The sequence below is a fragment of the Pollicipes pollicipes genome, unplaced genomic scaffold (genome assembly GCF_011947565.3).
Source record: "Pollicipes pollicipes isolate AB1234 unplaced genomic scaffold, Ppol_2.1 Scaffold_5724;HRSCAF=6776_pilon_pilon_pilon, whole genome shotgun sequence".
Lineage (NCBI taxonomy): Eukaryota > Metazoa > Arthropoda > Thecostraca > Pollicipedomorpha > Pollicipedidae > Pollicipes > Pollicipes pollicipes.
The window spans coordinates 2,028,593-2,043,506 of record NW_023596746.1 but is presented as its reverse complement, the minus strand read 5'-3'; the positions used below and the strand labels follow the sequence as shown (position 1 = coordinate 2,043,506).

Sequence of the window (14,914 nt, the reverse complement as noted above, 5' to 3'; positions counted from 1 at the left end):
TGTGCTCAGCTAATCACATCACGCGGTCTCTGTATCTGTCCGCACGTGTGCGCTGCCCTACACGGCGTCGGGAAGCCAAGGGTTGCGAGAGGCTCTGAAGGCTGCAGTGATTCTGTGGCATCTGGAGCTCTATAGAGCCTAATCTGTCTAATCCCCCGTCCTCCTGTCCTCTGTCTCTGAAAAACCACATGATTGGGTGATTCATAGGCGATGTTAATTCCCGTGTCAACCGAGCCTTCTCTGTGTTTGGAAGACAAGTGTTAAGGAAGCTTCGTGGGAAGATCAAAGGCTTTCACTTCACTGTTTTGCGTCACTGCTGAAGCATCTGAAATATTCTAAGCGGCTGATATGATCTCCAACCAAGAAAAGTGCAGTTTCCAAGCCCTAACACGCGCCCAGGTGGCCGGTTGAATCCTCGCTCGGGTGGGGGATTCAGTTTGGCCCCCTCTAGAGATATCAAAAACTAAGGGAGCTAGAGACACCAAATTCAAAAGTTGTGCTGGCTTGTACGTGAGCTCATTTGTGTCAACATTTAGGGTTCCTAGGTAATCACCTTCGGGTCAAATAAAGTCAAACAATGTCAAACTCCACCTTGGTGTCCAAAGTGCCTCCAGAACCTAGATATTTGTTCTAAGCAAAAAGTCACTGGTGCTTATTTGAGGTCGATGACCTTGTTTGAACTTTCGAAAGCTATGGTGACCAAAACCAAATAAGGCTGTTTTGAGTTTTGCATTTCAATGAACGTTAAAGATTGCGGTAGGCAGTATATTCCTAAAAACAAAATGCTAACCTGGGTCATTTTAGGTATGTCACCTATTATGTCCTTGAAGCAGTCTATGGGAGGTTAAAATACGGTCCTGATATCAATAATTCCAAATGAGCACCAGAAGCCATCCCATACTGCAAGCTATAGAGCACTAACACAGGTTGGTTTTGATCTTGGTCGGACTTTTGTACCTGATCTGGGGTGAATGGAACTGGTTTATTAAATTGTTGCATTGCCTGAAAAACTTTCTCAGAGATGTATGGCATTGTCTAATATTCCGCTGTTGCATCATATTGAATAATTCCCTAGAAATTGTCTTCAATGCATCCATGGCCTGACTTTGACTACCGTGGGTCAACTACTTGACAAGGTACATCTATTTTTGCAACACCAAACGATCTGCTGTTCAATTGCCTATAGCCATACCAAATTGGGCGCGGCTAAACCGTTTGGAAACCATTCGAGGAAAACCTCTGGAGAGAATTAAATTGACCCCCACCCGAGCGCGTGTTAATGGTACAAAACTGATGGTTGCCTGACGGGCGGTGCTGCATCGCTGTGAATCCGTGTGATAACCTGCAACGGACAAGACGCCTTGTGGTCTGCCGCGGAAGCATCATGTTCTAACTGCCCACCTTAGTGCTTCACAGTCTGGTCACCGAAAGACCCATTCAGCATCGCTCGGACCCAGTGTTTAAACCTTGACCATCGTCATCACTTTTCGGACCCACAGTTAGCGGCTTTCTCCCGAAGCCCATGTTACAAAAATGCAGTGGTGATCGGGTCACTCGCCATGCATACATTACCCACCAGGATCTGACAGTTTTGTGCAATTTTAGCCAGCGAGTGAGGCGGAGCATACGGAACAGCTGGAGAAGACGGTGAACATCGACAACCTGAAGACATACCAGGCGCGCCGCCGCTGGAAGGCAAGTTGACTCACCAGATGACTCTAGAGGGGCGAACAAGTTTTAACTGTAATATGGCGTGTGCGTGCGGGTGGGTGTGGGGAAAATGGGGGGGGGGGGGTAGGTGTGGGGGAGTGCCTGGACCGTGTGAGGAGTGGGATACCCAGAGTAACTTGGGTTCTGCGAGATGCTTCTGGCTTGAACTGCAGCCAAGTATGAAGGAATACGCTCACTTGTTATATGCTCTGTGCACTTATTATATGCATTAGCATGCTGCCCTGTGAGTCCTTTTCAGATATTATTGTAATCAACCTAGCGTTTAGAGATACGTGAAAATGAGATGTTGCGTTTCATGTACGATAAAAACTGCGTTAAAAATCCTCATGACTTTGGCGATCGGTATTCGAGGCTTATATGCGTCTCCCCCCCCCCCCCCATTTACTTTTAGCCTACCCTTTTGTTATCATTATGCAGTAGTAAACAAATGTATTGCGAGCTGGTCCACAAGCCAGGGAAGTCTACGTCAGCCAACCGCAAATTGTGTAACTTTAGCGCCCCTCCCCCCCCCCCCCTCCCATCTTTGCAACCATCGGTCGTACTGCCGTGAAAGTTTTCAGCACCAATGAGCATAGCTCTTTAAAGGCTGCGGTGGGGCATGTTCAAGCCAGTGGAAAGTAAGCTGGTTGACCAGACGGCATATTTCTACAACTGTCGCTGCATGATCACCACTATTTTTCGTCTCCATTCGGCTAACATGGAAGTGTGAAATGTTTAAATCTCAAAAAAGCGGAACTCGAGTTGAGACCTCGGCGACGAGGTGTCGCTGCGACACAAGGATAGCTAATACCGTCGCCAAAGAGAACGGACAGTCGTGCTGCCAACGATGGCGTAGGTGTGTGTGCGGACTATCACGCGCTGCTTGCGCCAAACATAGCCCTCGGTTCCTGAGGGTGACGGGCTCCAATCGCTGTAGTTTTTTGTTATCTCCCCGCGGTAACAATTACGCCTGTAATCACCTACCTCGTTCCACGGCGTAAAAGACATCTTGGCGCTGCCAATGTGTACAAATATGGATGCCTCACCCAAGTTTCCCGAGTGTAAAGGCGAACACCCACAACACAGGTGGGGTCATCTGTGGATTTTATGTGCGCGGGGCTACTATTTTTCGTGCTGCGAACGCGGCCTTGGCACACACGTACACATTTGTTAGTCGCTTGGAGGCCAGGCCCACGGTGCCTTTGGATGCGCCCTTATTAGCGCTACTGGTAAGGTGAATATGAATCTGAATACGTAGGTCATTGGCCCAACAGCGCATGGGGTATTAGTTAGCCACGACTGCTGATGCTTATAGTTGTATAAAAATTGGGACCGGATTTGGCCGTCGGGACGCTGTCGGCGCGCACAGAGGTCCTCCCAATACGGCGGCGACCAGGGTTGGCCTTGTGGCACGTGCTGTAGTGCACTCCCAGAATGTCGACCTTCGCGACTGAAAGGACAATAAGGTTAAGTCAACTGCAGGTGAAATTAGAACAGAGACGCTGCATGATGTTGGCAAAAACATTTCTGACATACTTAAATTGAGAAACTATCAACGGGCCTGGCCATGAAATGCCTCTAAGTCAAGCTGTATCTCAATACCAGGTGCGTCGTGTGGAGCGTGCCTCATTGACTTAACTGGGGACACCGAAAAACTGGAGGGTGAAAAGTTATGCTTCACGTAATTAACCTACTCCATGTGCTTAAACGTGACATTCCAACAAAGTACAAGTGGCCCCACCATATTCTTCAGTGGAGCCGAACCTTATTGATATGGTGACATGGAAAGTTGTTTATACCGTTACTATGGCATAGCGTAGCAGCATTACAGTATCAGCAAGCTGCCAAATGCAGCCGCCTATTCTCGACCGTGAATGTGTCCGAGAGCCATAACTCGTGTGCCCTCCAGTCGCAGAGCCACTGACGCAGCCCTGTCGTGCCCCCCATGCAGCACTCCATGCGAGTGGTGACCCTGTGCAACCGTCTGTCGAGGAGCGCCAAACTGCGCAGCCGGAGCCAGAGCCTTGAGCTACTGGACCAGCGGGGGGAGCAGACCCGGGAGTCCGTCAGCGACCTGGCCGTGACCGCGTACCAGGTCAGTGTCACGCTCGTCACCACCGACCGCCACTGAGCCTGCCCACCGCTCCGGTGGGTGCGGCCCACCGGGGCCTCGAGTGTGCCAAGCTCAGCCCACTCCTTGTCCAGTAAGCGCGAGTCCTGCTCAGAGCCTTCTTTAGATGAGGACAAAGGGAGGTAACCGACACGGTGTACTGTCCAGCCGATGCGCGTGCGCAACATTTGCATGGTGCAGTCATCACGAAACTTGGCTTCAGGGCCCAGCCCAGCCCAGCCCAGCCCAGCCCAGTTCAGTACAGTTCTGGGCGGCTGGTCTGTTCTGCTCTGTGATTTCCCCAGACCTTTCCTCTCATTATTCAACGTTGCGAAGATGGAGTGTGGTGCCATACAGGATGGTCGTAGAAATACGACGCGTCGACCGTCGCTCTCCAGCTGTTCCATTTCCTTCTCAAGCTCGGCGGCCCCGCTCTCACGCCACGCAAACGACGTCACGTGATAACCGCTTCCAGTGCATTGTGCATGACTTTGCAACTAATTACCGCGTGTATTATCGTGCATGGGCAACCATGTAGTAGATTGCTGGACGCCACTTTCGGCAGGACGAAAACTTCATTGTGTCTGCTCTGTTCTGCGCTGCCGAGGAGGGTAACATCGCGGGCATCAAGCGACTGTTTTCCATGGCCAAGATAGACCCGAACCTGGCTAACCGGGTAAGTGTGCTCAGCGGTTTTTAGTTGTGGCTCAGACGGAACAATTGGCATGCTGGGAAATTTCGGAAATTGACTAGGTCTCTCGGCGAGGCGGTTCGATTCAAAATCATTCCCACTTGGACAGCTGCGCACATGCCTACTTTTGTTTAGCTAACAAACGCTTAGCGAACCGTCCTGTTGCTACATTCAGATCATTCCGAGACGTCGCTCAAAAGTTGGATCATGTTGTGCGTGCATGATGAGATCCCGCGTGTCTCTAGGGACTCGCTGCGATCGTTCACTCAGCACTGAGCTGCGTCGAAGTTACTGGATGAATGATGCCATCTGCGAACAACACACTGAATACTCTCTCAGCATTGGGTTGCGTGGATGAGATTCGATGGGTCGGTGCCATCTGTCAACAGCAAGGCGAAACATCAGTTCACGTGGCCGCCGGCCTGGGTCAGCTGGAGGTTCTGCGAGTGCTGCGCACGAAGGGAGCCGACCTAGCCCGAGAGGACGAGCGCGGAGACAGTGCTGCTATCTGGGCGGCCCGCCACGGCCACCCGGGCGTGTTGGCTTACCTACTTGGAGAGGGCGCCAGCATCGACAGCAAAAATAAGGCATGTCCAGATTCACCCTGCCTGATTTACCCCCGCCCCCACCCCACCCCCACCCCGATTCACCCAGCCGTAGTGTGATGGGTTCGAGTCCCTTTAGTCACTTGCTATTTTTTCTCTGGCTGGGATGGCCTGCGGACGGTGGTGGCGGCTGCGCTGAGGGCCAGATGACGTCAGAGGCCAAGACGGACCGTGTCGAGCATTCTGGAACGTTAGCTAGTTAGTTAGCACAAGATTTTGCCGCCTTTTGCCCGGAATTTTAAGATGGAATGATAGGCCAGGGCTCATGCAACAGCTACTACTTAGCAGGAGTGCTGGTCCCGGAAATCCTTCCAATCACAAACTTGGACTAAATGTTTAAAATGGTACCGATTTGGTCAAGAAGCTCACTTTGGGCCCTCGAAGCCCAGCTAATGAAATGATGCATTTCAATGGGAACGTACTGAACAAAGACTAAGACAAGTTGTACGAAGCCTGTGTATGTTTTGCCGGGATGGGATTATGTACCTGTGGATCATGGATGGAAACGTTCATTTATTCGCGTGCATTCGCAGGATGGTTACCCGGTGTCAAGTCAGTGAACGCACAGGAACTGGTACTTAAAGGCCTACATTAAGTTGAGTCATGGAGGGTCTCAGGATTAATGAAAACGATTGAAAACTGGGCCATGATGATTTAAGACTCGTCTGTTTCACGAGTTTTAGATAATTTTCCTCGGGCTTGGTGAATATGCATTGATGCCTAAGCTCTCTAAGCTAAGCTTAAACTCGCGCGGTGGAACCTTACGTCGATTCCGGGGCGGGGGGGGGGGGGGGCATTTAGTAAAGCGTGAGAGACACACGTAACAGCCACATGTACCAAATGCCGCTAGCGTGGCGCGGTGGTGCGTTAGGCTAGGTAGTCTGCGTGTGTTAACAGTATTTCAATATGTGTACTACAGATGTCAACTTATCGCAGTAGTTATAATGCGGCCATCATAGTACAATTTGATTGTTGTTGATCTCAGGTGCTGGGTCGCTGGATTTACGTTTTGAAGACTCTTACCGGCTTAGCTCACCTCCCCTGGACACTTTTAAAAATAGATGAATTACAAATATGCCCGCATCAGAAGTATAGTTCCCCATTCAGTTGGGTAGTTCCAGCCCCCCCCCCCTCACTCTTACCAACTTTCAGAGGAAAGAGGGTCTACTCCGGGGAAGTCACGTGCTTGGTGCAGTAGGTAGGCTTAGCCATTTTCCCCGCCGAGTCCACTAACCCCAGCTTCTATTGTGAAACCATACCACGGCCGGCATGTTACGCCCAGTTCAGATGATGTAGGATGCCAAGAAGTCTCAGGAAAGTTGCTGCCTTGCAACGATAACGGCGGAGAAGCGGAGATGGTCAACCACGGGCTGCACCATTCATTTTGTAGCTATGCCATCAAAACCCACCGTGCATGAGACGACCGATGACAACGCCGGCCGCCACAGTCGGAAGCCGTTACCTGACGGGGCCGATAGGACCGCCTGACGCCTGAGTGTACCGCGGATACCGCTTAGGAGGGACTGGCGACCTGACGGGACCCACCTCCGGCAGGCTGGCGAGACGCCGCTGCTGGTGGCGTGCAAGTACGGCCACTTACCCGCCGTCCGGCTCCTCTGCCAGCACGGGGTCGCCCTGAATGCCCAGGATGACGTGAGTACGGCACGAAATGACATCATTCGGGCGCAGCCGTGGTCGGTGCTTTGACCGATATGGTGGTTTGCATTGTTTGACAATGCGGACGCAAACGTATGTGGAATGCCAGGCATGGATGTAAACCTGAATCTCATGCCGTGCAAATGCGTAAATCTGGGATTAAACCACGGCATGACAAATTAGCCATCATCACACTGGAAACACTATTTATCCGTGAGCTTGCTTCCGCCCTGACCAAACACCTCAAATCACGCGTAGCGCTTAAAGTCTGAGGGCAGCACGTCAACAGCTGGAATCTTTGCTGAATGCCAAGTCCGTTGTGACAAATGTGCGTCCACCAGTGTGACCCCCCAGATATTTCTGCCATATACCACGGCATACTACATCAGATACTCATACGTTACATTTCCACTGAGATGTATCTTTACCGTAACATTACTTATAAATCACCTGAGGTGTTTTAAAACCGCATGTTCAGCGGAAATATGTTGGAATCGTTTTAACAATGCGGTCTGTTTTGAAAAGGCAGCATGAAATTTGTATGGAAGCTCTTAAAGCGTCTTACAACATTTCAACGCATCGCTGTGGAAATCTGGAGAGCAAAATTTGAAAGCTGGAACACCGCTGATTTTGTCTTGGTAACCAGATCGCAGGCAAATTATGAAAGAATGTCATATATGAAAAGTCCAGATCATCTCCTTCCCAATTTTAGTATGCGTCATTAGCTTCGACGCAGGATTATATGGCACGGTATCTGTGAGCGTTGTGGTAGTGCTCGGTTCAGATTTCAATTAGCACTGCCAGAATGGATTTACGACTGTTTCTTGAAACAGGTAACATTCAGTTCTTTGGGCATTTGCCACAACCACCTCCTAGCACGCAGACCCATGTAGAGAGGCCTTCCTTATGATTTGAGTTACCTTATAATTAATAAGGCTACCTTATAATAATAATAATTGTGTATGATTAATATAATTAATCTATATAATGATATAATTATATAAGGCTACCTTATAATTTGCAAAGGATATGCAGATCCCATGATATTCAATGGTGGCGTTTGTTGGTGAATATGAAGTGATTTTTAAATCCTAAGATCAAGCGAATCCTGCAGCGCCTTAATACGGAAAAGCGTTTGATGTCAAAGTAAGGGTCACGCACAACTTGATGGTCGCGGATGGGCGACAGGTCTGGATATCTTAGGATTTAAAATGTTAAAATCACTTCATATTCACCAACAAAGGTTGCCATTAAATGTAATGAGGTCTGCATATCTTTCGCAAATTATAAGGCAGCCTTTTCCATTCGGAATCAGGATATGTTATCGCGTGATTTTTCATTTTTCAGTCTCCTGTTTATGCACAGAGGGGTCGTGTTCATTTGTGTAACTGTGACCGTTGTCATTGCGAGCGATGTCGGTTGAATGTTTTAATATTTAGCTGTTACTTGATTGAACTGGTACCATCGTACTTGTCCTGATAATGATACGCAATATATCGAAACTCCTCTTACCATAATATATATATATATATATATATATATATATATATATATACACGCATGCATACATGCAGTATGTAGTACACACATCTGTGTACGGCAGCACAAACCATTCAAACTTGAAACAGGCCCAGTCAACTCCAAATTGTTGCGCAATCGTGATGCCAGGCCATCGAGAGTTCGGCCATGTTTCCGACCTGATAAACCAGAACCCAGCCTTGAAAGTGACATGGCTGGCTTATTACCACAACGTGACCTTTCTTCGTAAGATTATCAGAACGGGACAACCATCAGCATTGGCAAATATACTCGGCACAAACATAAACACTACAGAGAGATAGGCCCGCCAATCACGCATCAGGCTGCTTATGGCGCGTTAGAACAGTGACAAATGACGGTTTATTTACCGGGCTCCGGTCGACTACACCTCTTGTCTCATTAGGTGAGGGCTTTTAACCACTCATACCTCTCTGCCACCTTTAAGCGAAAGTTTCTACGTGCCACGGGACGCGAGCACGCGTTTTAATGGATGTAGGATGTGTTTGCCTTTTGTTGGATGAATGAGAGTATACTCGGGAATGGAATGTGAGGTGCCGTTTTGTGAAAGCTGTTTCCAAAGTCCAATTCGTAGTCCGAGGATAAACCTGCTGTCCGTCAAAAAGTGTCCAAAGAATCGGGTTGTCCAAAAATTCTCATTTTGTTTTATTCGCAGCCAATTACTACCCAATGCCACTAGCTCAGCTACCCGCGTCACTGCATTACTTCACTCCCTTCGCATGAAAAAAGTGAAAGAAAATTATCGTGGGTAAGCAGTGTGTGTCACAGGCATTCGTGGAAACGTCCACAATTCAAAATTTACACATCGATGTCTACTCAGCTTGACTATCAGTAAGCTCGACAACAGCACTTTAGTTGGATGATGAGTGGTAACAAATCGTAACTAGGTAGGAAATGAGTATCACAGGCTCTTCTGAGGACATCATCAGCATCAAGAACACCGAGCCCATTTTATCGATGCCCTTCAGTATAGAAACTTTTACCTCACGTTTCAAAAAGTGGTATTTTTGGTGTGCTCTATCAACGACTTGGTTTTGTTCCAGAGTCGAATTATTTTTAAAACGAGCAGCATTAAATAAGTTGACATGCACACCAATTTGCGACACGGCAGAAGGACATCGTCTGTCAAAAAATGTCCAACGATGTTTGCCCCTGCTGATTGCCCCGTTTGCCCTGCCAATCGAACTTGGACTTGTGTAATTTTTTGGAAATCCAAAACTTGAAATCCAATCGGCATCTTTAGTAGGTACGCGAGAAAGTATTCCGCTTGTACTTGTTCTTATCTTGCATGTGTACTACTTTGTGGCATGTACCGCCAGACTCGCATCACAGTTATCGAATTCATTGATCATTGGTCCCGTTTGGAGCTCCCCGGTAAATACGGAGGCCCGGCTACCGGCCGCCGCTGCGATCTGGGCGGTGGGGAGTGAGGATTTCGCTCTCATTCAGGGGCGCGGAAGCGCCGGGCAGCGGCCCGACCGGCCAGGCGATACAGCATTACCGAGCACACCCGCAAACTACTGTTCTATAATCTTGGCCGAAGTCTCTGACGGTTACATGCAGCTAATCGGAAGCAGTTCTTTCAGCTGTTTGGTTTCTAGGGAATGTTAGGCCTAGAGGGTGACGCTTGAGCTAAACGACAGGTTCATTACCAGAAGCCCGACATGGGCGTGTGCTCAATGTAACAAGCCTGAAACCAACGTTCTCAGGTGCCAATGGCTACCTGGCCATGTCGTTCCTTGCGAGTTAGCTGTACCAGCAGATTTTTTAAAACATAACCTTTACATTTGCATGCAACGACGTTTGCAAGCCAGGAGAGATTTCAGATTCGTCTTCGTATTGCGACGGTTAACCTTCGCCCTGATTCACCGCTTATGATGAGATGGGGGGGGGGGGGTCGATGTGACCCTCCTCTGTTACCGAATTTAAAAAGAAAAAGGTCCGCAGAAAATCTAACGAATTGGTCTGAGCGAGATCTTGCGGTTGGTGGCCAGTATCATGGCCCTGGGCCCAGATTTTATCGGACTAGGAAAGGCCAAATGTAAATTATTCCTGAAAATCGACTTTCCCGGCCTTACATATCCATTTTTACGCAACAATACAGCTTAGCGGCATACGCTCTTGTTTAATTTTGAGCGCAATTATATACATAAATATATTATATAATTATATATATACATGTAATTATATATATATATATATATGTATATATATATATACATATATATATATATATATATATATATAAATAATGCTTGCGTGCGTGCGTGCGTACGGCGTGCGTGTGTGCGTGTTGTGTATGTTTTGAACATACATTCATGATGCAGGGATCTGTTGACGTGACACTACATCTTACGTCGGCCGCCGCGCACCTACGGCGGATCCGTCAGTTGTCGTCCGGTGCCCGCGTTGGCCGTGATCGCCATGCGCTGTTCCCACAAAAACATCACTATTCAGAAGTTAGACTAATAAAGAAACGTTTTCGTGTCAAAACACACGCAGGAAATGTGTCGAAGGATACCGAAAATTTCGGCGCAATTGCACATGCCGGAGAGATATCTTCAAAAACTGTGGGGGACGCATCACCCTCCCCCTTATCACGATGAGGGTTACTACATAAAAGTGCGGAGTCCTATGGAAGTCGTTGATCCTATGTAAGACATGGACGTACCAAAAACATTCACTTTTACTTCCTATGCGGCATGCTTCAGAGGGATAATTAAGCATGACTTGAACTGTTTGCTACCTTCAAACCGATTGTTTTTCCAAAAGTGTGACGATGCATTTTTTCAGCATGAGAGGCAGACGTCCAACATTACTTTGCAATAAGTGGCCGTTCGTCAGCAAATACTCCTCCGCAGCGGGCACTGAAACCATTGCATTTTGAAAACAATCTGCGAAGTGAAGGAGTGAGGTATATGGCATTGGTCGCCACCATTAAACGGATGCCTTCTATTAAGTTGCATGATTTTGATTTTTCGTAAGCACGTGCCATTCAGACACATAACGAACAATAAACGCTGTATTTTTAGTTTACAATTCGGCAAGATGGCAGCCAGGCCCCTCTTTGTAAGGGCGCTATATGCCTTAGATTGATTATTTCGTGGTGTTGTCTGCCACAGTCGATGCTGATCTCTGGAACAATAAGAGTGTGGTGGTGGAGAAGGGGGAGGGGGGGATAATATCGCTTCTTAAGCCAAATCACCGCCGAACAATCGGTTATTACCATTTTTATTGAGCCCGTGCTGTTTTAGACGTGTTTAGATGTGATTTTTTCAATGTGGCTTTTATCTACGTGTATGCTCCGTTATCGAAGTTATGTACATTCGTTGAGTATCATAAAGCTTTTTAAAATGAATTACGTTGTTCGGTATAGCTGTGAGGAGCAACACACATCACAAAATAGTACTGGTAGCCGTATCGTTCGTCCAATAACCAGGAGAAAGGAGAGAAAAAGAGATGTTTGTAATCTTTCGACTGCATGCCATTGCCAACACAGTTGTCAGCACCAAATTCAAAACTGCTTGCCTGTCCTTCACGTGTTTTAGTTTTATTTTTGTTAAAACAGCAAGCCACAGTCTTACCAGGTCACCAAAATTCAGGGGATTGTATGCAAAGAGCGATTGTCATCCATTATTACAAAAATGGTCATCATCTCTTCCAAAATGGTTCCTTAGTCCTGAACCTCGGAGGATCCGGGATTCAGGGCTCAGTGATCCGATCCCAGCATCCGTATCTGGGATCTGGACGTAGGCTTGGTATGAATGTTCGTCTGTTTACACTGCATGTCTGCTCTGTCTGACTGGGCTTAGCGTACGCATCTGGGTGCCTCTTACCCGGGGTGAGCATTCCAATGCAAACTGCCTGAGCTGTGTTGTGCGTCCGCCGCTGTCTGAGCTGTCCTTTGCGTCCGCCGTTGTCTGAGCTGTGCTGTGTGTCTGCCGCTGTGTGAGCTGTACTGTGCGTCCGCCGCTGTCTGAGCTGTCCTTTGCGTCCGCCGCTGTGTGAGCTGTGCTGTGCGTCCGCCGCTGTCTAAGCTGTGCTGTGCGTCCGCCGCTGTGTGAGCTGTACTGTGCGTCCGCCGCTATCTGAGCTCGCTGGCCTGCCGGCAGCATGGCGAGACGGCTCTGCACGCGGCCGTGTGGCACGGCTTCCCGGGCATCGCCTGTCTGCTGAGCCGCGCCGGCGCCAGTCCCAACATCGCCAACCAGGTGAGGCCACTGGCGTACACAGAGACCACTGGCGCACCTGAGTAACGGTCACTGGTGCACCCGGGCAAGGGTCACCGGTGCACCTGAGCAAGGGTTACTGGTGCACCTGAGCAGGGGTTACTGGCACACTCGAGCAAGGGTCACTGGCGCACACAGAGACCACTGGCGCACCTGAACAACGGTCACTGGTGCACCCGGGCATGGGTCGCCGGTGCACCTGAGCAAGGGTTGCTGGCGCATCCGAGCAAGGGTTACTGACACACTCGGGAAAGGGTCACTGGCGCACACAAGCAGTGGTCACTGGTGCATACGAGCAAGGGTCATTTGCGCACCCGGGCAAGGGTCACTGGCGCACGCAAGCAGTGGTTATTGACCAAGAATCTAATGAGATGGTTGACATCCTGTCTTTCGCATTTTCCTAGACCTAGGTCCTAGGTCGGCCACCCATAACCCGACTCTTACCTGATTTAGTTACCTGACCTCTGGCCTGCCGCTGACCTGACATCTGACCTGCTCTAGACCAGAACGTCTGACCTGGCTACCGACGTGAGCCTCTCTCCAGCCTCAACAATACTTCCTGTTCTTTCATCCAGTCTTGGTCCCTTGAACTGACGACATCCTGAGCCTTGACCTAACTTAGACTTGACGCCTCATATAACCTGACTTGACTTGACTTGATTTCAGACCTGAGCCTTGACCTTACACTGACCAAATCTTCCCCTGACAGGACGCGTCATCTGACCCCTCGTCTGATCTCCGATCTGACGACGGCATGGTGTCTGACCTAATGTGACCTGACCTGACTCGGCAGGAGCTGGAGACGCCTCTGCACTGCGCGGCGGCCCGCGGTCATCTGTCGGTGGTGCGCTGTCTGCTGGACAGTGGCGCCCTCTGCGACACGCCCGACTCTACCGGCGCCACCGCCCTCCACTTGGCGCTCCGGCGGCGCCACCAGCCGCTGGCGCACCTCCTGCTGGAGGCCGGCGCCAGCTGCGACGTCGCCGACCACGTGAGCTGGTGACGAGTGGCGCGGGGGAAGGGCGCACAAGCTTAGTGGGCTGTGTTTGATCTGGGCAGCTATACACCGGATTGTCAATGTTCGCTGATGGTCGCTGACGGATAGATCTGCTTAACGTACGCTGCACTCTTCCCTGTGTGTGCTTTCCTGACCCAATGCGTCGAAGGCCAGTGGCGTTTGTCGACTGGCTCATCTCGGCGTGAGTTCTTTTTATGTCATTCGCCTCTAAATTACCCGTCTGTGACTGGTATGACCCATGGGATCAATTTTAAATAGGCATATCCGGCGTACGTTCGTTTTTTACCAGGGCGTCGCTGCACTTTGTTCGGGAGAAATGCGAGTATGTACTCCCTCACCTCTCCTCCGACACGCCGGATTCCAACAGCTAAGCCCGTGGTGAGGGTGCGTGGAGATCTGTGCCCCCACTCGTGTGAACTGTGCCTGTGTTGCACGACAGGTTGGAGAGAGGCCTATTCACATCGCGTGCGCCGAGGGTCTGCTGGCGGCGGTGCAGGCGCTCTGCACGTACGGGTGCACGGTGGACGTGGCCAACAATGAGGGCCTGTATCCCGTCCACCTGGCGGCCAGAAACGGCCACACCGAGGTGGTGAGGTGAGTCCACGAGTCTGGAAGGTAATCAGTGTACCCAGAAGGATGGTGGTGTGAGCTCCTGATCCTGGACGCTGCTGCGGTAAGGTTCGCACCCAAAAGGATGGCAGGGTGCGTTCCTGATCCCAGAGAATGCCAAGGAGATCTTCATGCCGTGGGGGATGGTGAGAAGAGCCCCTGATCCCAGAGAATGCCGATGAGATCTTCACGCCACGGAGGAGGATGAAGTGAGCCCCCGATCCCGGAGAATGCCGATGAGATATCTATGTCACGGAGGAGGGTGAGGTGAGCTGGTCCCGGAGAATGCTGAGGAGGTCTCCATGCCACGGAGATAGTGAGGTGAGCTCCTGATCCCAGAGAATGCTGAAGAGACCTCCATGCTACGGAGGATGTTATGGTGAGTTCCTGATCCCGGGGATGTTAGGATGAGCTTCATACACTGAGAGATGGTGAGGATGGTTAGGTAAGTATGGTACCCTCTGCCGGTTACTGGGTCTCCCAGTCACGACTCCGCCAGCGTCGGAGGCATTAATTGCTGGCCGCCGCTGGCGGGTGGGCCGAAGAGCACATGTGACAGGCGGATCTGTGCCACGTCATGCAGCGCCATGTAGGCTGCAGACATGTATCGGGCGTGTGTCGGACGTGTGTCGGACGTGTATCGGTCATGTGTCGGGTGTGTGTGGGAAGTGTGTCAGACGTGTATCGGGCGTGTGTCAGACGTGTATCGGGTGTGTGTTGGACGTGTAT

At 50.0% G+C, this 14,914-nt stretch overlaps 1 protein-coding gene across 1 annotated transcript in view; it reads left to right on the top strand.

The window, feature by feature from the left end:
• LOC119102215 (death-associated protein kinase 2) overlaps positions 1–14,268 on the top strand; it is a 47,861-nt gene extending 33,593 nt beyond the window's left edge. The window contains exons 8-15 of the mRNA XM_037225575.1: positions 1,606–1,695; positions 3,662–3,805; positions 4,386–4,496; positions 4,901–5,098; positions 6,671–6,769; positions 12,442–12,540; positions 13,352–13,549; positions 14,016–14,268. Coding sequence (XP_037081470.1) covers positions 1,606–1,695; positions 3,662–3,805; positions 4,386–4,496; positions 4,901–5,098; positions 6,671–6,769; positions 12,442–12,540; positions 13,352–13,549; positions 14,016–14,174 — 1,098 coding nt within the window. The 3' untranslated portion in view covers positions 14,175–14,268. The remainder of the gene's footprint in view (positions 1–1,605; positions 1,696–3,661; positions 3,806–4,385; positions 4,497–4,900; positions 5,099–6,670; positions 6,770–12,441; positions 12,541–13,351; positions 13,550–14,015) is intronic.
• Positions 14,269–14,914: the final 646 nt, after the last annotated feature.